We start from the raw sequence: 21289 nt of genomic DNA, 5'->3' as shown, positions 1-21289 counted from the left end.
ACTTTCCACAGTATGCATCCGATGAAGTGAGCTGTAGCTCACGAAAGCTTATGCTCAAATAAATTGGTTAGTCTCTAAGGTGCCACAAGTACTCCTTTTATTTATGTCAAGGTATGTAAACGGTAATTCAGTGCAGTCTGTTGTGGCTACATATATACCGACCTGTGTTTTTACATGTGTATATGTAGCTGTGGTTCTCTTCTTGTTCCTCGGTGTGGAACAGTTGGAGTAAGGATGTACACCGTGGTATGTGTAGGTATATTTAGGACTGCAACGTCTGCTCAGTGCGGGATCTTTGGGACTGTAGGTAAACCATGCTCTGTAATATTTGTGTTTGTTACTCGAATAACCCCATTATGTCCTGGTGCATTTCTTTGGTGCCTCCTAGTCCTTTTGCCTGTCCTGCAGCAACTGCTCTCTTCATTCTCGGTTTTCCCCTCTGTTATGTTCTGAAGAGTTCTCCAAGACTTTTGATCATGGTCCAAGGCAATTGTGGTCTGGAGGCTCTTGCAGAACATATACTCCCTAGTCCTCTTTCTTGGCCTCCTGATCAGGGTCAGACGTGGCTCGGGCATGGGGGGGGGACTCCTCAAAACCACCTGATAAAAACAGACTGATACACTTTAGAGTTGCAGTCACAACGAAAAGGGAAAGAGAAGTCTCAAAACTCTCTTTGCGTTATTTCCACAAATACCTTAATAAAAAATGCTTATTGACGTCTGGGTTTTGGAGCATCTTGGTACAGCATTGCTCTGCAACTCAAACCCTGGTGGGTACAGCCTAGCAGGGGGAGGACAAGGGGGTGTTCTATTGCATGTGGCTATACAGTTTGGTCCTCTTCCTGGTACAGATATAGGGAAATGGCTGTGACTATTAATGCTATTTTTCATAGGCAATGGTGATTTTGGCTAATATCTCACTCCTGAGGGTCACAAAGGCACAGAGAACATGGCTGCTGATGGCTTCCTTAAGCTGCCTGGGGCTGTGTGGGACTAACTTGTTTACTGCAATGGTGCCAGCTGAACTCATCACAGAGTGGCATGGGAAGGCGTCTTTATCTCAGAAGAAGAAATAAAGCTACCGTCTCTAGAATTCTTCAGGAGAGGATTGCAGAAGATCTCCATGAAAGTTTCATCTGGATCTCTTGAGGATAAAAGAGACATCCCTATTCTGATAAACATAGTACTCCCCATGAGCCCCCTCCTAGCCCAACAAGCCAAAGAAATGAAAAGTGGGCCTGAAGTCTGCCTCTGTTTCTTCCATTGCTACCCGAGCACATGACACTGATCTGATGTGTATTGTATAAGCAGACTGCCATACAACCCTTTTTGAAATGTATTTTCTCACATTACACCAGTATGGCAATGAAAAGTTGATCCATTGTTTTAACTTGTGAATGGGACTGGTGTCATTTTAAAATGGGGAACATAGGTGGGTGGGGAGAGGCGGGAGATGAGGTTTGAGGGAAAGGAAAAGCAAAAAAAAAAATTGCAAGGAAAACTGCTCGTACACTTACTCAAATTCCCTTCCCCTTTGGCAGTGGGTTCATCGGTGCTCACCTGGTGGGACTGGCTAGACTCCTGCACAGTTTTAGACTGTTCCTAGATTGTGGCATGGTTTGAGTTCCCTGCCATGTCTCTCTCCCTGCTCCCCCTGCTGTTCATGGCAGGCATCTCCTTCTCTGGCTCTTCCACAGTCACTATCCTGAACACCATAGTCAAGTCCTGGAATTGACACCGCTAGGTTGATGGAAGAATTCTCCCGTTAACCTAGCAATGGCCTCTCGAGGAGGTGGATTAACTACAGTGACAGAAACCCCCCTTCACTATGTTGCCTACAGACGCACAGCTGCCGCACCGTAGCTGTACCACTCGAGCATCTACAGTGTAGACAGACTCTAAGAGCTGTACTGTCTTAGTGCAAAGGCAAGAGTCAGCTTCTGTTTTTAGCACACTCTTAGATCACTTGATTAGATCATAAGAAATGCATTCTTCCTTAACTTTCCTGTGAAGTCTTGAAGTAATTCTTGTTTTAAGGTTGTAAATTGATTTAAATGCTTATTGTAGTAATTGGCAAACCAGATACATTGAACCATGGATCTGTTAATTGAATTTCAATTGTAATCTTAATTTGATTGTTGGATTGTGTCCTATTTGATTAGTTCAGGGAAATTAGAAGTAAATCAGTGATATATTTGCTTAGCTTTGTATTTGTTTGCATATTCTTTTCATAAATCCATAAAAACAGGGGACTGGTTTCTCTCTCAAAACTTTTGTGTGAGAAAACAATGTATTCACAGGTAAAGGTAAATACATTGCTTAGCTCCTGGACACATATTTTAATTATTTAAAATCTTATGACCACTACATAGTGTTTCAAACCAATTTGACAAACAGATCTTTTATCTCTGAATGATCATAAAGCTAATGATTTCCATTGCACTGATTTTGTTATATATGCAGGTGACCATTATGGTCAGGCTTTTCAGAGAGGCCCCGGGGGCTTCAGTGAGAACTACACCTGGAAAATGCAGTTGACATCCAACAGTACAAGGTTTGTCTGTCTGACTGAAACGAAAAGCAGCATGTAAGTACAGTAGCTAATCAAATTATCCAGGACGTTATCCTTTACTGTATAAAAATGAGCTTAATGATGTTTGATGACAACTTGATGATGATCTGATAAACTCTTCTGAAAGATCAGAATTGATTTTTTCAGATAATTTTTGCTCTTCCTTTTTATTGTTACTGTACATAAATACATACTACTAAGTTTAAAAAATCCCCTACATGATGTACATTCAATAATCTATTTTATGCTCAGAGTTATCAGTAATTCAGTGTGACATTAAATGATCTTAACTAAGTTAAAAGGAGAGATTTTAGATTCTAGGCAGCGAGATAAAATGAATTAAAAGTGCTTTCTCTGGCTTTGTCCCTCCTCCCACCTTGAAGGAGATATTTTTCCCTCCTCTTTACCCAACTTTTTGTTTCAGTCACATGTTTTGGTGCCAGGTATTCATGTTTATGACATGATGTTTGGCTTTCATTGTTTAGGTCTGCTATGAAGAGGCTATACAGTACTTCACACACAACAGTGGATTCAAAAGAGATGAAAAAATTCCAGCTTTTGGCACATAGCTGGTGGGATGAACAAGGAGAATATTCCATCTTGCATTCTCTGAATGATATTAGAGTGCCATTTATTAGGTACAGTTTTGGAATTACTTTTGCTGCGTAATGCTATTTCTAAGCATCCATCTAAAAACAGTGTAAAATAATTAGACAGGAAAATGAGACATAACTTGTTGAACAATTATAGTTACTTAACACAAATTTTAAAGAAACATTTCATTTAAACCATTTTGTATCTTTGTGCTTATTTATGTTCACTTTATTTCAGAGATACTCTATTGAACATGAGTAGTGATCATCAGTTGGGAAGCCCTCTGTCCAGTGTAAAGATTCTAGATGTTGGCTGTGGTGGTGGATTGTTAAGTGAAGTAAGAAACACAGTTTGTTGTTCCTGCCTCTCTAGCTAAGGCGCATATGAAGACTTTGAAAGGTGTTTGTTTAACTCCTAAATCTCAAAGGAGGAGGAGTAGCCCCAGGCCCTTTTCTGCAGTATTGGTACATTGATAAATGCATGTTTTGGAGTGCAGTAAATTCTGCAAACCACATTTAGTATTTGGGTTAAAAAAAAGTACACGCAATGTTTTGGTATGATCAACTGAGGTTCATCAAGAAAAGAGAAACAAAAGGAAGAGGTGCTAAAATCTTACGGTTAACCAACAAACAGATTATTCAAATATTGTCACAAACAGCAAAATATCATCAGTCCTTTCTAGTATTCCTTTGGAAAGTCATTGCAAAATAACTTTTATTTATATTGGGTGGTGGGGGGAGGTTAATAAAAGATCACTTTTCATCATGACCACTCTTGTTAATGAAGTAACATGTTTTCCATTATAACCTATTTTCACATGCTTGACACTTTTGAAACAGTCAACTTCTGGGCTTAAATTTTCCATATTGGGCAAAGTTCTCATCTCTGACCTTGCCTCTTGACACCACCTAATAGTACTGGGGCTGTACAAAGGGGCCCTAAAAGCCCTATATCTGGCATAAGGAGGATTCCTGTGGTGCAGGGGGCAGCTGTATATACAAGGTTTACAGTTTGGTTCAATGGCTCTCAGCACCCCCAGTATAAAAATTGTTCCAGCACCCCTCATTGAGGGTGGGAGTGTAACACACAGATTCTGGTCAGCGCTGTGTCCCATAGGGCTGCTCTAATTTAGACTGGCCCCCAGAGCTGTCTAAGTTACGCTGGGGACCTCTCTAGCCCCCAGAGCAGCCCAAGATCTTTTGAAGCTTTTAAGTTCAGAGGTGTAGCACAGACGCTCACCCTGGCTCTCTGCACAAAGGTGGGTCTCTCTCTTCCCCCCGATTTCTGGTAGCTAGACGTAAATCCTTTTTAACTGCGAGAGAGTGAAAAATGTGTATCTTTACCCTGTTATAAAACAATTCCTCCTTCCCTCACCTCCTACCCTCCAAATACATGAGCCAGCTAGAGCAAACACTACTGAAGTGGAAACTTGGTATAGTCTTAATTCTCATTGATGATTAGTACCTTTGCTTGATTTTTGAAAAATAAAACAAATGGTTTCTGTTTTATAGAATTATGACTGCTTGAAAATTGTACATGAGCATTAGAAAATTTTGCGGGTGTGTGCTTAAGGGTGAATATACTGTGCATATGTGTCCATCTAATTAAGTTCTCACTGGCTGGTTCAAAGTACTTACAAGCTCCACACACTGAATGACTATGGACGAGTAGCTCTCTCACTCTGCTGGTAGAGCCAGTGGAGTTTGTAACTTTCACAAGCTTAATAACTGGAGAATTTAGAGTTCCAATAACATAAAGTTATTGGTTGTGTTGCACAAAGTATTCCAGTTTCAAAAGAGACATCAGCCTCTGAGAAAGAATGTACTTAAAATATTTCAGTGACAGTCAAGACTGGTACTTTCCGAGTAAACATCTGAGTATTCAGCTTTCAGCATTGAGCAGGTATCATAGATAATCATGTGTAGAGTAACCATTAAAAAGACATGTGGATTCACCATTTCAGTAAGGAGTGACCATACGTGTAGGTTCAAAAACCTAGGGGAGAAAAATGGTGTCTCTGTGATAGTTGCAGTGGAGAAAATCTGCACTTGTGGCAAAGTGGACAAAGAACAATTATTTAAAAAACAGATGTAAAAGAATCACTATCTTCTATTTGACAATATTAGTTTTTAAAAGAATAGAAAATCTGAAATGTGTTTTGTGCTTTCTCTTCTAATAAACTTTTAAAAATGCTGCAGATCAAAGGCCACCCCTGTTTGTCTCACTGTTCTAATGATGCTTAACTGCAAGATTTTTTTGTGACTTTGACATTAGATTGTTAGTTTACACAGAGCCTTATGCTTACGCTGATTGTTTTAATGCAGCGAATAAACAACACTGTATGTATCATTAGCCTCTAGGTAGACTGGGAGCTTCAGTTACTGGAATTGATCCTCTGGAGGACAACATTAGAACAGCAGAACAGCACAAGTCATTTGATCCAGTCCTAGCCAAGAGAATACAGTACAAACCGTGTTCACTGGAGGATATTGCAGAAGAGGCTACAGAAACCTTTGATGTAATGGTTGCTTCTGAAGTAGTGGAGCATGTGGCTGACCTAGAAACATTTATCAAGTACTGCTATCAAGTGTTAAAAGTAAGTGTTTGTTTTAATTGTAGGAAATTTTTGTTCCTTCCTTCTTTAATGAAGTTTTTATTTAAAAAGTTAGTCAGAGCACATGTAGATCCCAAAGGCCTCTGTGACATCATCACTTAATATTGCAGTAGTACCATGACTCCCATTAGGTTGTACAAGGAAGTACAAGGTCAAAACCTAATGAAAAGTTCTTACAGCCTGATTTTCCACTGATGGAGGAAGATCTAATAGCTATGTTGATGGTGTCTACAAATATGATTTAACTGTGCACTGAAGTTCTGTCTTCAGTTAAACTTCTGTCTCACGGCATCTTATTCCAACTCAGCATTAAAAGTCAGATGTATTCCTGGATTGTTTTAAAGAGTGCCATGTTTACATTTAGATGTGCTTAAGATTTATTTTATTTTTTCTAGTATTCTTGTTTCTGGTTAGTAGAGGATGACGGTAGGCCCAGTGTGCAGTCTGAGACTCTTCTTTACTTCACAGCCTTGTCAAACTACTCACGCAGGGAACATAGTTTATCTGAGTAGGAACCATCGCTCCCTTCTGTTTAATTTCTCATGCCCCTATCATTCTTTTTCTACCAGTGCATAGAACCACTAATATTACTTTTGTTCTTTGAAAGTGTTTACATTAGGACATACAGAGACTCAATTAAACAAAATTTTATCTAGAAGTATATTAATTGTGTAATGGTATCTCATATTTTGCAATTTATGCTGCTGTATGTTATGAAGATTTGCTGGTGACTTAGTGTTATGGCCAAATTCCAGCATGGGGAATTACAGTCTACCTACCTACCTAAATAATGCCTATAGTTTCAGTGGGATAAACTAAGTCTTCACTTCTTGTCCAGAACTGCTGTGTAGTGTAACATTGTTGCAGCTGTTAAACAGCACCTGTGTTGTGCTTCACAAATTGCTGCTTGTCAGTGAGTAAAGTGATCTTTCTGTACAATCTGTAAACTGTTTTAAGGTCTTTGAGGATGAACTATGCAATATAAGTTTATTTATGTGCTTATTTTTACAAGAATGCGGAATATATATGAATTGAAATAGCAAGTCAGCTAGTCACGACTCAGCTCACTTCACAATGGCCCAAAAAAAAGCCCCCAAAAATGAGCGCTGATTGGCTGCACTATCCGTTTGGCTGCTCTCTAAGCAAACAAGCATTTCCATTAGTAAGTGCCCCACTGATCCCACTCGCTGTAGGAGAAATATCCTTGGGCAGTTTTTGCTCTATGGATTTGAGCAAAATCTCAGCAGCCACAGTTAGGTATGAAAATAGCCCAAACTAATCTGCTTGCAGTTGCCATGGAGAAGGGTGTGTATGTTTTGTTTAATTTAAATTGAAGTTTAATAAATAAGACCGGATATTGTCTTGTGTTTACTACACACATTCTTATACTTGTAATTCATTCTCTGCTCGGGCATCATTTGCATGTATTGTTTTATAATTTAATTAGGTGTTATCCTTGATTAGCATAGACATTTCTGGGCATGGCTGTTCTTTTTAAATGATCCAAAACCTTGATGATGTTGACTGTTGGTTAAATGCTGAAAAGACTCAGTCTTTACAAAAAGAACATCACATCCTGATTTTTCTATCACCTGCAGTTGTCTTAAAACATTTATGTCCGTGTATCAGTGAAAGTAGCTTTAATTCCTGCAGCTCCTGGCTTCTAAATGGACACATTCTGTACTTGAAGTTCAAAAATGATTAGTGTTGTACTTTTTCATGTGAAGGGTCCTCACACTTTTTGTTTAGTTAAATGTACTGCTAATTGAATATTGTTTTAATATTTTTATTAGCCTGAAGGCTCGTTATTCATTACTACAATCAACAAAACACAGTTGTCCTATATCTTGGGGATTGTAGTTGCAGAGAAAATAATGGGCATTGTACCAGAAGGTACTCATGACTGGGAGAAGTTTATTTCACCTGAAGAGCTAGAATGCCTGCTCGACTCAAGTAAGTGTCAAATAAAATGACAGGAGTGAATAGAGAGATCCAAGTGTTACTGATTTATAATGGCAACTGTCTGGGGACTAGATAGCTAGGATGATTGGTAACCTTGAAGTGAAGAGTTCTGTACTCCTGTTAGCAGCTCAGATTTGGCGTAGGTCAAGCATAGCTAAAAGTCATTACCACATACTGGCTGTTCAGGTGAGCATGTAGAGTTGATGATTTCAGTTCAACTCCAAGCGTACAGAGGTCACCTAAACAAAACCACCGTCACAACTAGCCTCCTTGTTGATAGCCAAAGCATCAAAAGATGCAAATTCTTGGACTCTTTTTGGAGACAATAGTGTTTCGTTTCTAAGGGTGAGTCCTCTAGGTCGAGACACTTGATGAGCTAGTGTCCAAAGGTTGCACTGCTGCTGCACTGTATAAACCAAGGGCTTTTGTCGTCTTCATCTTTCATTAGCCTTATATTTATTAAAACATTTCATTTAAAAACTGTCTGAAGTTGAAAGCTGACCACAGACTTTCCAATAAAACTTGAAAGAGTGTATTATGGTGTCTGGATCAAAATACTAAGTCACACCAATGATCCCAGTTTGATTGCTTTCCTAAAAGACTGATTTCTGAGGTGTTGGGTTTTTCCCTCAGACGCTCCTTCTCTACAGAAAGTTAAAAATAAAACAAAAACCCACCAGCAAGCACCTCACTTTTCCTGTAACTCGCTGTAAACAAGCTGGTGCCTGAACTCAATTTTTTCTTTTATCCTGCTGGGTCTGAGATGATGCAGCATCATATGATGAACCTAAGGGATATTAAGAAGGGAGCATAAAATTTCTCTTTATTTACACCGTTTCCTTGATCCATGTTCTTCTTGCCTTATTTTTTTCATTCATAGCTAAATCTCCAGTGTCTTCCATAGATATTGTGACAGGTTGGCTCACAGAACCCCCCTTGGGAACTGCCAACTGATGTGCCAAGACTACTACTGCTCCTGCATTCCTGCCCTGTCAGCTTAGGACTTCAGTGCCCTGCCTGGTTTGAGCCAGACTCGCTAGCCTGCTGCAAACCCAGACCCAGGTCTGAACCATGCCCCCTAACAGCTGTAGGCTTAACTGAAAGCAGCTTACAAAAGTGTTCCTGTCCTTGACACTCAGATGCCAACTCCCAATGGGGTCCAAACCCTAAATAAATCCGTTTTACCCTGTATAAAGCTTATACAGGGTAAACTCATAAATTGTTCACCCTCTATAACACTGATAGAGAGATATGCACAGTTGTTTCTCTCCCCCCGCCTCCTCCCCCCCCCCCCCGGTATTAATACATACTCTGTGTTAATTAATAAGTAAAAAGTGATTTTATTAAATACAGAAAGTAGGATTTAAGTGGTTCCAAGTAGTAACAGATAGAACAAAGTGAATTACCAAGCAAAATAAAATAAAACACGCAAGTCTATGTCTAGTACGGTAATAAAACTGAATACAGATAAAAACCTGACCAGTTCCAAAAAGAAAAGGAGTACTTGTGGCACCTTAGAGACTAACAAATTTATATGAGCATAAGCTTTCGTGAGCTACAGCTCACTTCATCGGATGCAGTGAGCTGTAGCTCACGAAAGTTTATGCTCAAATAAATTTGTTAGTCTCTAAGGTGCCACAAGTACTCCTTTTCTTTTTGCGAAGACAGACTAACACGGCTGCTACTCTGAAACCTGTCACCAGTTCCAGTAGGCTTTCTTTTACAGACTAATCTCCTTCTAGTCTGCGTCCAGCAATCACTCACACCCCCTGTAGTTACTGTCCTTTGTTCCAGTTTCTTTCAGGTGTCTTTGGGGGTGGAGAGGCTCTCTTTTTAGCCAGCTGAAGACAAAATGGAGGGGTCTCCCTGGGGTTTAAATAGACTTTCTCTTGTGGGTAGAGACCCCCTCCTCTCTCCTGTGCAAAGTCCAGCTACAAAATGGAGTTTTGGAGTCACCTGGGCAAGTCACGTGTCCAAGCATGATTGAGTTCCTTACCGGCCAAGCCACGTTCCTGGGAAAGCCCAGATGTGGATTGGCGTCTCCAGGTTCATTGTTGGCTTAAGGGCTCTTGATTGGGCACTTACTGAGAATAGTCTTTTCTCAGGAAGCTGACCAACTGCTTCACTAAAACCTACTCAGAATCAAACAAGTATACAGCCAATGTTCATAACTTCAAATACAAAAATGATACATGCATACAAGTAGGATTAATAGATCCAGTAGATCATAGCCTCTACAGAGATATGTTACATGGCACATGTAGCATAAAACATATTCCAGTTATGTCATATATACATTCATAAGCATATCTCCATCAAGCCTTATGGGGGGCACCGTCACAGGTATATTCAGTTTATCAGTTTTGAAGTGGATGACTTGAATCTGCAAAACTTGAGCAACTATAAATATGCTTCTGATGACTCAGTGTTGTTGCTCTAAAGCTCAGTGGAAGAATGTATATTTAGAACTTGCTATTTTTTTAGAGCTTGATGTTTTATTGACTTAGAATGTCTGAGGATCACCATCTTTTTTCCCTTTCTTTTACAGATGGCTTTTTAGTCAAGACAGTGAATGGAATGTCATACAACCCCTTGTCAGGGTCCTGGAGTTGGACTGAAAGCACTAGCATTAACTATGCGGTGCATGCCGTGAAAACTAGGGTAAAAGAACAATCCAATTCAAGAGAGCCACCTTCAGAGACAGATAAGGAGGAGCGCCTAGCCGAAGCTAGTGCCAGTACAACTATCTGAGCCACGGTAGTAGGCAAGCAGCAAGGAGTTGAAGGAAGATTTGCATAAATGGTTGTAATAAAACTGTTTGTTTGCAACAAGTCTGCTGTTCATATAAATGGCAGTTAAGATGTTTTTGCCAATCTGTTTCAATGTAGTCTGGGGGGAGAACAATTGTTTATTCTCTCAGGAATCATGTAGGATTAAGATGGGAAAGTTTTTGGAGAGCTCTTTTATGAGAAAATAATTTCAAACCCTCACATTATTCTGTCAGTATTTGTGTACGATGGCTTTTACAGTCCTACCAAGAAAACACAAGTTTCAACAGGACTCCAGAGAGTAATGGGTGGATGCTGAGTTCAATGTGGAGTCACTTTTAAAAATGCAATACACTGTGTAAATAGAAGGATTTAAGCAATTTTTAAATTAAACTACCCAAGTGCACTGTTCAGAAACTTGTTTCTGTATTCAATTAATTGTTAAAACACCAAAACCCTCTTTTCCTCCTTCCGTTCTGGATATTCCAACTGTGGGAAAAGAAGGGACGGGTAGTGACATAGGAGCTCCTGCTCTGTCTCTGCGCCACTGGTGTGAGCCTTCCATGGCTGGTTACACTAGTACTGCGGTCTGGTTCAGCAATGGCAACACCACGCTTGAGAATCTGGGTCTCTGAATGTCAACCTGTCTCACCCTCCAAAAATGGGACCTGTTATCAGGTCCTTCATATTTAAGTAAAATCGTCACAATTTAAACAGTCGCTTTTGTAGCATAAAGCAGCAGTTATCAGGCCATCAGTTCGTTTACAATCTGTTATAGAATCTAAATTATGTGAGTGGCACAATCCTTTACCTACTTCATTGAGCTGATAGGAGGTGTTCTTAGTAAAAAGCTATTCTGCTCTGAAATGTGAGTCTCTAAATAAAATGGTGTTGCATGTGTCCATGATCATCTGTCTCCAATTTTATTTTTATCAGATGTGCTCAGTTTACACATAAAGAGATGGGGTTGTTTTATTTTCCTAACTGCAGCCCTGCAAACTCAGCCTGGGATCTGAAAGTCAGCTGGGTTCTCTCTTCGTCGTGCATCATCCCCTGTAAAAGGTTCAGCAGCTCAAATTAACCTCTCTGCTTTGTGTAGTTCCTTTGCCTTCTCTGGCCTTGCACAAATGCAACTGGCCTTGTAATTGGAATTTAGTAGATGATCTGATGCACAAAAAAATATAGAATCCAGTTTGATTAATCTATTTTTGGCTTTTGATTAATCTATTTTTGGTATTGTCAGTAATTAATAGATTTTTTTTTTTAAAGCCAGAAGCGAATGGTATGGTCATCTAGTCTGACTATATGCATAACAGGTCATAGAACTACACCCATCAATTTTGGCATCCAGCCCATAATTTCTCTTTGAGCTATAGCATTGCTTTTAGAAAGATGTCCAGTCTCAATTTAAAGGCTTCAGGTAATTGAGAATCCACCATGGCCCCAGGTAAGTTGTTCTAGAGGTTTATTGTCATAGTTATACAAATTTTCACCTTATTTGTAGTCAAATTTGTCTGTCTCATATTACAACAATGGGATCTCATGCCTTTTTCTCCTAGATTGACGAGCCCTTTACTATCAGAAATCTCTCCCCCATGCAGGTACTTGTAGTTTGTTATTAAGTCGTCACCTGTTCGCTTTCTCTTGGATAAACTAAATAGACCGAGGTTCTTCAGCCATTCACTCAAAGGCATTTCTTCCCAGACCTCAAATAACTCTTGTGATTCTCTTCTGAACCCTTTCTCATGTTCCAGCATTCTTTGTGAAGAGTGGCCGCCAGAGTTGGACAACAGTATTCCAGTAATGAGTCTCACTTATGCTGTATGGGGAGGTAATACATCTTCTTACTCCTACTTGATATTATTCTACTTACACATCCAAGGGTTGCATTGCTCTCTTATCTATAGCATTGCACTGGGAGCTCATGTTTCATTGGTTATCCACCATGACTTCCAATTCCTTTTCAGTATCTCTGCATTCTAGGATACTGAATGTAGGATCTTATGTGACTTACATTCTTTGTTCTAGATGTATGGCTTTGCATTATGCTCTGTTAAAATATAGTGTTTAAGCGAGGCGGCCTTACTAAGTGATCCAGGTTTGTCTGTGTAAGTGACCTGTCCCCATCGAAATTTACCATATGATGGGGTGTACAAACCCCACATTAGAACTGAAGGGCAACTCTGGACCACCCTAGATGACCCTGCCTAGCCACACCTGCAGACCATGGTCCAGATGGAGCTGGAACTTAAAAGGAAGCCACACAGCTCAGAAAGGGGCCTGACAAGGCAGGGAGAGGAAGCTGCCCTGGGAACTCCTTAGAAGGGACTCTGCAGCAGCCTTATCTTGGGAAAGGAGGGTCTGGCTGCTGGGTCCAGACTGACTGAAGGTGCAGTTAGTATTTTTTTCTATTATCATTTCACTACAGGTTGCAAAACTTGCACGATAGAGGGATGGTAAGAAGTGGCCCACGAGGGCAGCCATAAGGTGCTCTGGGATGCTGGACCTTTGGTAGCCCTTACAGTGCCCTGGGCCGGAGCCTGGTGGAATGGGAAGACCCGGCCTCTCCTGCCAGCCCGCCTTTTTACATTCAGAAGGGCTTGATCCACTAGGCAACACTTCCAGCGAGCACCAACCATCACATATCACTCCACTCATGTTTGCCGATGACACAGTGTTTTTATATTTTCTTCCAAATCATTGATAAAAATGTTGAATAGCATGAGGCTTAGAGCAGATCGCTGTGGGTGTCCACTAGAAATACCCCCCTAGAATGATAATTTCCCACCATGGATTTATCAAGAACAAATCGTGTCAAATTAACTTAATAGCTTTCTTTGACAGGGTAACAAGCTTCATGGATGGGGGAAGTGGTAGATGTGGTATAGCTTGACTTTAATATGGCTTTTGATATTGTCTCACATGACCATCTCATAAACAAACTAGGGACATACAACCTAGCTGAAGCTACTATATGGTGGGTACGTAACTGGTTGGAAAGCCATTCCCAGAGAGTAGTTATCAGTGGTTCGTAGTCAAGCTGGAAGGGCATAACGAGTAGGATCCCGCCAGGATCAGTTCTGAGTCCGATTCTGTTCAATATCTTCATTAATGATTTAGATAATGGGATAGAAAGTAGACATAAAGTTTGCAGACGATACCAAGCTGGGAGGTGTTGCAAGTGCTTGGGAGGGTAGGATTAACATTCAAAATGATCTGGCCAAACTGAAGAAATGGTCTGAAGTAAATAAGATGAAATTCAATAAGGACAAATGCAAAGTACTCCACTTAGGAAGGAACAATCAGTTGCACACAATGGTGAGCTGGAGCTGGTTCTCACCGGTTCGCGCGAACCGGTTGTTAAATTTTGAAGCCGGTTTAGAACCAGTTGTTAAAAGGGTGGGCAAACTCCTGCCCGCGAGCCACATCCGGCCCGCAGGACCGTCCTGTCTGGCCCACCTGAGCTCCTGGCTGGGGAGGCTCCCCTGGCTGAGAATCCCTTTTTAATTTTTACTCACCCGGCGGCAGGTGCTCTGAGTCTTCCGCAGCACTTCGGCGGCGGGTCCTTCAGTGCCACTGAAGACCCGGAGCGAGTGAAGGACCCGCTGCCGAAGACCCGGAGCGACTGAAGGAACCGGTTCTTCAGTTTTTGGCAGCTCATCGCTGGTTGCACACATACAAAATGGGAAATGACTGCCGAAGAAGCAATACTGCAGAAAGGGATCTGGGGCCCTGTCATAAATATAAAGGGAAGGGTAACCACCTTTCTGTATAGAGTGCTATAAAATCCCTCCTGGCCAGAGGCAAAACCCTTTTACCTGTAAAGGGTTAAGGAGCTAAGGTAACCTCGCTGGCACCTGACCGAAAATGACCAATGAGGGGACAAGATACTTTCAAATCTGGGGGGGGAGGGACAAAGGGTCTGTGTGTTGCTTTTGCCGGGACCAGATCAGGAGTGCAACCTAACAATTCCTGTAAAGTTAGTAAATAATCTAGCTAGAACATGCGTTAGATTTTCCTTTGTTTAATGGCTGGTAAAATAAGCTGTGTCTTTTTGTAATTTAATTGCCTAGAGGGATTCTCTATGTTTTGAATCTGATTACCCTGTAAGGTATTTACCATCCTGATTTTACAGAGGTGATTCTTTTACCTTTTCTTTAATTAAAATTCTTCTTTTAAGATTGATTTTTCATCATTCTTAAGATCCAAGGGTTTGGGTCTGTGTTCACCTGTACCAATTGGTGAGGATTCTTATCAAGCCTTCCCCAGGAAAGGGGGTGTAGGGATTGGGGGGATATTTGGGGGGAAGACGTCTCCAAGTGGGCTCTTTCCCTGTTCTTTGTGTAAAATGCTTGGTGGTGGCAGCATACGGTTCAAAGACAAGGCAAAGTTTGTACCTTGGGGAAGTTTTTAACCTAAACTGGTAAGAATAAGCTTAGGGGGTCTTTCATGCAGGTCCCCACATCTGTACCCTAGAGTTCAGAGTGGGGAAGGAACCTTGACAGGCCCATAGTGGATTACAAGTTAAATATGCGTGAATAATATAATACTGGAAAAAATAGAAAACCTCATTCTGGAACATATTAGCAGGAATGTTGTAAGGAAGACACAAGAAGTAATTCTTCCGTTCTACTCCATGCTACTATGGCCTTAAATGGAGTTCTGGGTCCAGTTCTGGGTGCCACATTTCAGGAAAGATGTGGACAAATTGGAGAAAGTCCAGAGAAGAAAAACAACAACGATTAAAGGTCTAGAAAACATGACCTATGAGGGAAGAATGAAAAATCTAGGTTTGTTAGTCTGGAAAAGAGAAAACTGCGCGGGGACATAACAGTTTTCAAGTACATAAAAGGTTGTTACAAGGAGGAGAGAGAAAAATTGTTCTCTTTAACCTCTGAGGATAGGACAAGATGCAATGGGCTTAAATTGCAGAAAGGGCGGTTTAGGTTGGACATTAGGAAAAAGTTCCTAACTGTCAGGATGGCTAACCACTGAAATAAGTTGCCTAAAGAGGTTGTGGAATCTCCATCATTGGAGATTTTTGAGAGCAGGTTAGACAAACACCTGTCAGGAATAGTCTAGATCAAGGGTTCTCAAACTGGGGGTCATGACCCCTCAGGGGGTCACAAGGTGCTAACATGGGGGTCATGAGCTGTGAACTCTTCGGGGCTGACAGCGTCCAGCCCCCATTAAATTAAATTACCCCTCCCATTTTTAATGTATGGGGGGGAGGGGTGTCACACTCAGAAGCTTGCTGTGTGAAAGGGGTCACCAATACAAAAAGTTTGAAAACCATTGGTCTGCCATGAGTGCAGGGGACTGGACTAGATAACCTGTCGAGGTCCCTACCAGTTCTGATTCTACAATTGCAAAGTTCTTATATCAGGTTTGAAGCTGTGATGGAATAAACTGCTAGTTTGCAAAATCTCTCTGGAAATTACCCAAACTGCTTTGGGGTCATCAGTCCTTGTTTAGAGCTTCGTTATTAGAAATCCAGTTCAGAGAAATGAAGCAGGATATGAAGACAAAATGGAGATGTTTCCAGGGTCTTTTATACCCTCTGCCACGTGGATGGAATTTTACTGTTCCAAACAAAGCCCACAGCATAGTTTGTGGAAAAGTACAGGCACAAGGTGGCGTCCACGGTCACATGAGCAAGTCATATGCACTTACATGGCTTTGATGACTCACAGGAGCAGCCAGTGCCAACTTGGAGGCTAAAGCGACCACAGGAAGACTTTCTGGGTGGGACAAGTTTCTTCTGTGGCCCGTTGTGCAAGTAAATTGCCTTTGAGGAACCATCAACACAAAGCTGTCTGGCTTCAGTGTAGATTTTCACCTGATGGATGTTACCCCAGGAACAAACACATTTGGGATACAGATGTATAGCCAATATTCATAACTTCAGATACATGCATATAAATAGAATAATCACACTTTGCAAATCATAACTTTTCCATTGACACCTTACATGATATACTTTGTACAAGTTTTGTTGTAATTGTCTAACAGTGGTAGCAATAGTGATATACACGGTCACATTTCAATCATACAGCATCACAGTTCTCTGTAGGGTTCCATTGTTGAAGCTGATTTTGGTGTCCAGGAAGTTGATGCTAGTGTTCCAGAACAAACTTAATGGATGGGTGGTGGTGGTTGAAGTTGTGGTGGAAATCTATGAGGGAATTTGTTGTCTGTCCAGAGGATGAAAATATCATTGATGTATTACAGGTATATCATTAGTTTTGTGGTGCATTTGTCCAGAAATTCTTCTTCAAGGTGGCCCATGAAGAGTTGGCTTATTGGGCGGTCATCCTAGTATCCAGGGCTGTTCCCATGGTCTGGACAAAGTATTGTTGAATGTAAAATTGTTATGAGTGAGGATGAAAAGGATGAGTGTGGTGATGTGTTTGTGGGGGATGAATTTGTAGAGTTTGTTTTGGGGTTGTTTGGGGAAAGATTTGATGATATCCTTACATTCCTGGGTAAATTGTTTTGTGGTGTCGTCTTTGAGGTCTTTATAGTAGGTGGTGTCAGAGAGTTGTTGGTTGGCCTCATTAACGTAATCATCACAGTTGAGGACTACAATGGTGCCCCCTTTGTCTGTTGGTTTGATCACTATCATGTAGTCAGACTTCAGGGACTGTATATCTGTCTTCTTGGTGGTGGAGAGATTGTGGTGGATGTGATGTTTAAGGATTTCACAGTCAATCAATGTAATGATTAAGAGTGTGCATTCATCTGCTCTTTGTTGTCCGGTCAGATGATTCTTTCTTCTTGATTGTTGATGGGATCGTGGTAGTTGTGAGTGGTGTCATCATTGTTATGAAAGAATTTGTTGAGGCTACACAATCTCTTTCACCTTGTATTTAGCAGTGAAACTCTGAGTTAGTTTCCCAGACCTGAAGAAGAGCTGTGTGTAAGCTCAAAAGCTTGTCTCTCTCACCAGCAGAAGTTGATCCAATAAAAGATATTACCTCACCCACCTCTCTAATGTCCTGGAACCAACACAACTACAACAACACTGCAAATATAAAATAAACACACATTATTTAAAGGTGAGCTGTAATCCTAAAATGAAATTTGAGTTAAACACAGAAATTTGTTCTATATGCCCCCACCAACCAAGGTGTGGGGTCATTTAGCTGCTTAGTTTTAACTTACTTTTAAGAAGTTTACTTTCCCATTCTGTGAAATCCTTTTGAACATTCTGGTTTGGGAAATCCATCCTAACATTCATTTTTGCAATCAGAGATTTCACAGCTCTTGTGGGTTGCATGACTTTTCTAGTCCAATGCTGCTGCAGATTGATGCACCTTGGGCAAGCTAGAAAGTCTTGGGCAAGCTAAGGAGTATCAGAGGATTTCCTAGGGGCAGAAAAGAATGTTGTAAAAATGTGTAGGCCTTTCTGTGGCCTTGTTACCACAGCATCTTAGCCCCTGACATAAATTCATGAATTTACCGATGTAACATACTGTATTATTACCATCCCCATTTCTCAGATAAGAAACTGAGGCACAGTCAAGAACCTTTTCCAGGGTCACAAGGAAGTCTGTAGCAGATCCAGGAATATATCTCACACCTCTTGAGCCCCAGTCCAGTGCCTTAACCACAGCTCGTTGCAATGCTAAATTTATCCACAGCCCGGTTCAAGTACAGCGTTGGTAGTCAGATGGCTATGAATACTAATCCTGGCTCTGTCACTGGCTCACTCTGTGGCTTTGGTCAAGTCATGTCCATCTTATTGCTTCAGGTTCCCACTCTGCAAAACAGGGCTGATAACACCTCACTGGAGTGGTGTGAGGAGTGCTTAATTGGTTGTAAAGTGCTTTGAACATGTGAATCTGTGTATAATAAATGTTATTAATTATTTCTAATCTTGACTCCATTTTACTGTTAATTTTGCAGTTTGCCTGTAACTGTAGAAGAAACCCTTTCCAGACCACTTCTTGCAATGACCATCTTACTCATATTCAAGTCAGAATGATAGTATTTAATGGACACAGTCTAGATTATGTGGTACTGAAACGTCTTTAACCCACAAGCCAGACATGGTCACAAGAAGTCATCTAGCAAAGTAAAAATGTCTGCAGTTTGATGTCTCTTCCCTTCTCATAATAATGTAGTTCATTAATATTGTTACTATCCTGGTTGGATAAAGATTTAGTATTATCCTTCGGGGGGGTGGGGGTGGGGAGCCTCCAAAATGCTGGTTAAACTGTACCATATGGGACATTGTGATTCTTTTAGAAGTTTTTGGTCTGAATTAAATGAGTCCTCCTTTCTCTATTTAAATTTCACCATCACTAGAAGGAAGATGCTACTGATAGTGGAAATAATCACAGTACCTGTGTCTGCTTTACAAGAAATGAATTTCTTGAGACATTTCATAGACCTCTAGGAGCTGAAACACCAGAAACACTGGCTCAACTATACATCTGGTTAAGCTATGTGCTGGCATGGGAAGGAGTGTTGGTAATTTTCCTTAAGAACAAAGACTAGGAAAGTTTAGATTCTTGCGTCAAAAACATCAATGTATGTGAAGATACCAATATTATTTGAGTACATATGTACATTTTAAAAATTTCTGGAAGACCAGTGGACAGGTATTCGAAAAATGTATGCACGTGGGTACATCCATTAATCTTTCTTAAGAATGTAGGTGGCTCCCATCACCATAGTGTGTGAGAACCTCATAATTTTTAATGTACTTATCCTCGTAACGCCCCTTTGAGGCATGTTATCCCTATCTTACAAATTGGAAACTGAGGCACAGAGAGACTAAGTGACTTGCCCAACGCGATACAGGAATATTGTGGCAGGCTAGGGAATTGAACCCACTTCTGCCAAGTTCCAGGCTAGTGCCCAACCCACTGGTGTAGTGTATCTATATGAAATGAGTTTGGTAGCTTCAGTCCATTACCCAGTGAACATGGGTTTTGTGGTTTGGACGCACCAGCTTGCACTGATCATCATCATTGTTAGTAATTAAAGCAGAGAGGCCAAGGATCAAATGGGTACGATGGCTGAACTCTACTTCCTGCCGGGGTGGTCCTGTGAGGGCAGGGTTGGACTAGATGACCTCCTGAGATCTCTTCCAACCCTAATCTTCTATGATTCTATACTGACACGTAAGTAGGGAAACTTGCATTGCCACTGTAACTGCTGTACCTGCTCTTCATGTCACAAGACGGCTTCAGTCTCCAGGGTCAACCTGGCACTTTTCAGAAGTACTAAACTGTCATCCCCACCCCCAATATCTGGTAGCATTGCCCTAAGGTTCAGCATTTCTGGTCTGAGGTCTCTCAGCATATAAAATAACTAAGGGTGAACTGCCATGGGATACTAGATGTTACTTTTGAGGTTTCCACCACATGAAATCAGTAACAGTGAGGGGAGATCCTTTCTTTCATGTGTATAGGTAGCTGCCCACTATAATACCATAGCAGCATTCTGGGGAAGAAAGAAATCCCCTGAGAATGTGATCTGGCTAAACCAAATAGAGGAGACATTTGCGAAGGAGAAAAATACACAAGGGATCAGGAAGAGAAGTAGTTACATGGTCTGAGCCTTGAGGTGGTTCCTCTAGATCAGGGTGAGGTTCAGCATGGGAATACCTACACTGTCACTGTCTGTGCTGTATGTAAACCCTAAATAAGGTAAAGGCTTCTGTTTCCACAGCTGTCATCCAAGCACCTTTTACCAGCCCCAAACAAAAATACCTGCCCTTCTGCTGCGATGCCCTTTTATTTTATTTCTCCGAGGATGCAGGCAGTCAGGCAGCTGCAAAAACACAATCACTCTTATCCCTCTTCTGGAAGCTCTCTGAATCTGAAAGAACACTCTCACCCTGGGGACATACACACTGAAATGAGATCCTGGCCTTCCCCTATACCTATCCCCCCCCCTTATTCTTCTGCTATCATCTTCAGCTTTAATTTGATTTGTAGATGAACATGTTGCATTTAAATGATCAAGATCTCTTCCTGATCACTTTTTTATCTTATTACACTGCTCTGATATGGTTTGGGTTAGACGTTCCACTCTGCAGGGCGAGTGGTGCCCAGCTTTTATCTGTTATCAGAGCTTTGGGCTGGTCATTTACTAATCTAAGACAAATGCATGTAATAACCTATTTGTCCACAAAGACAGGCACAACCCAGGCAATGTGTTTGCATCTGAATTTTGTATACATTTTGAAATAATAAAAAAGCATGTAAGGAAACAGAAAAACCCCAAACAAACTGGCTCATGAATCTTTATTGCTAATCAAATATGAACAAAGACATTGAGACGGTTATAGGAGATTGCAGTATATATCTTAAATATCACTGCATCCAACCAAAGGAATTCATACCAGCAAGTACAATGCCTGTACATCCCTAGGAAAAGGATCAGATGCATTTCATTTTGGTGGAAAAAGTTGTTTATTAATTACTATTAATCTATCTTTTTGGAGACCGCCAGGCTGTCAAACACAATTTCCAGTGCTCAAATAATGTATCTGAAACCCATTGGCTAGGCATGGACCCCCAACAATATTATTCTTTATATATATATATATGTTCTTGTACAGTACTCATTACTGTAGGATCTGCCACAGTGCAGTACTAGACATTGCAGACACTGCATTCCAGCAAAATAACATCACTCATCCTCCATGAGTTCTCAAAGATAACTAGCCGTCCTGAGATTGCTTCAGTTAGTTCCTTAAGTACCTTAGGATGAATTTCATCAGGCTCTGCTGACTTTAATACATCTAAAGTAGCTAAATATTCCT

At 40.9% G+C, this 21289-nt stretch overlaps 1 protein-coding gene across 8 annotated transcripts in view; it reads left to right on the top strand.

Annotated features, from left to right (window-relative positions):
* Positions 1-11416, top strand: part of COQ3 (coenzyme Q3, methyltransferase) — a 28508-nt gene extending 17092 nt beyond the window's left edge. For 4 of the 8 annotated variants that reach the window (XM_043542682.1, XM_037894509.2, XM_037894512.2 and 1 more), the window contains exons 2-7: positions 2463-2586; positions 3057-3209; positions 3403-3502; positions 5519-5761; positions 7573-7732; positions 10290-11416. In XM_043542682.1, the coding sequence (XP_043398617.1) occupies positions 2463-2586; positions 3057-3209; positions 3403-3502; positions 5519-5761; positions 7573-7732; positions 10290-10492 (983 nt within the window). In that variant the 3' untranslated portion in view covers positions 10493-11416. Of the gene's footprint in view, positions 1-892; positions 2587-3056; positions 3210-3402; positions 3503-5518; positions 5762-7572; positions 7733-10289 lie in introns of all 8 variants that reach the window. The other 4 variants (XM_037894510.2, XM_043542683.1, XM_037894515.2 and 1 more) reach the window with 3 other exon arrangements.
* The last annotated feature ends 9873 nt before the right edge of the window (positions 11417-21289 follow it).

The sequence above is a fragment of the Chelonia mydas genome, chromosome 3 (genome assembly GCF_015237465.2).
Source record: "Chelonia mydas isolate rCheMyd1 chromosome 3, rCheMyd1.pri.v2, whole genome shotgun sequence".
Lineage (NCBI taxonomy): Eukaryota > Metazoa > Chordata > Testudines > Cheloniidae > Chelonia > Chelonia mydas.
Note: the sequence above shows the minus strand (reverse complement) of the source record. Positions and strands in the feature narration are given on the sequence as shown.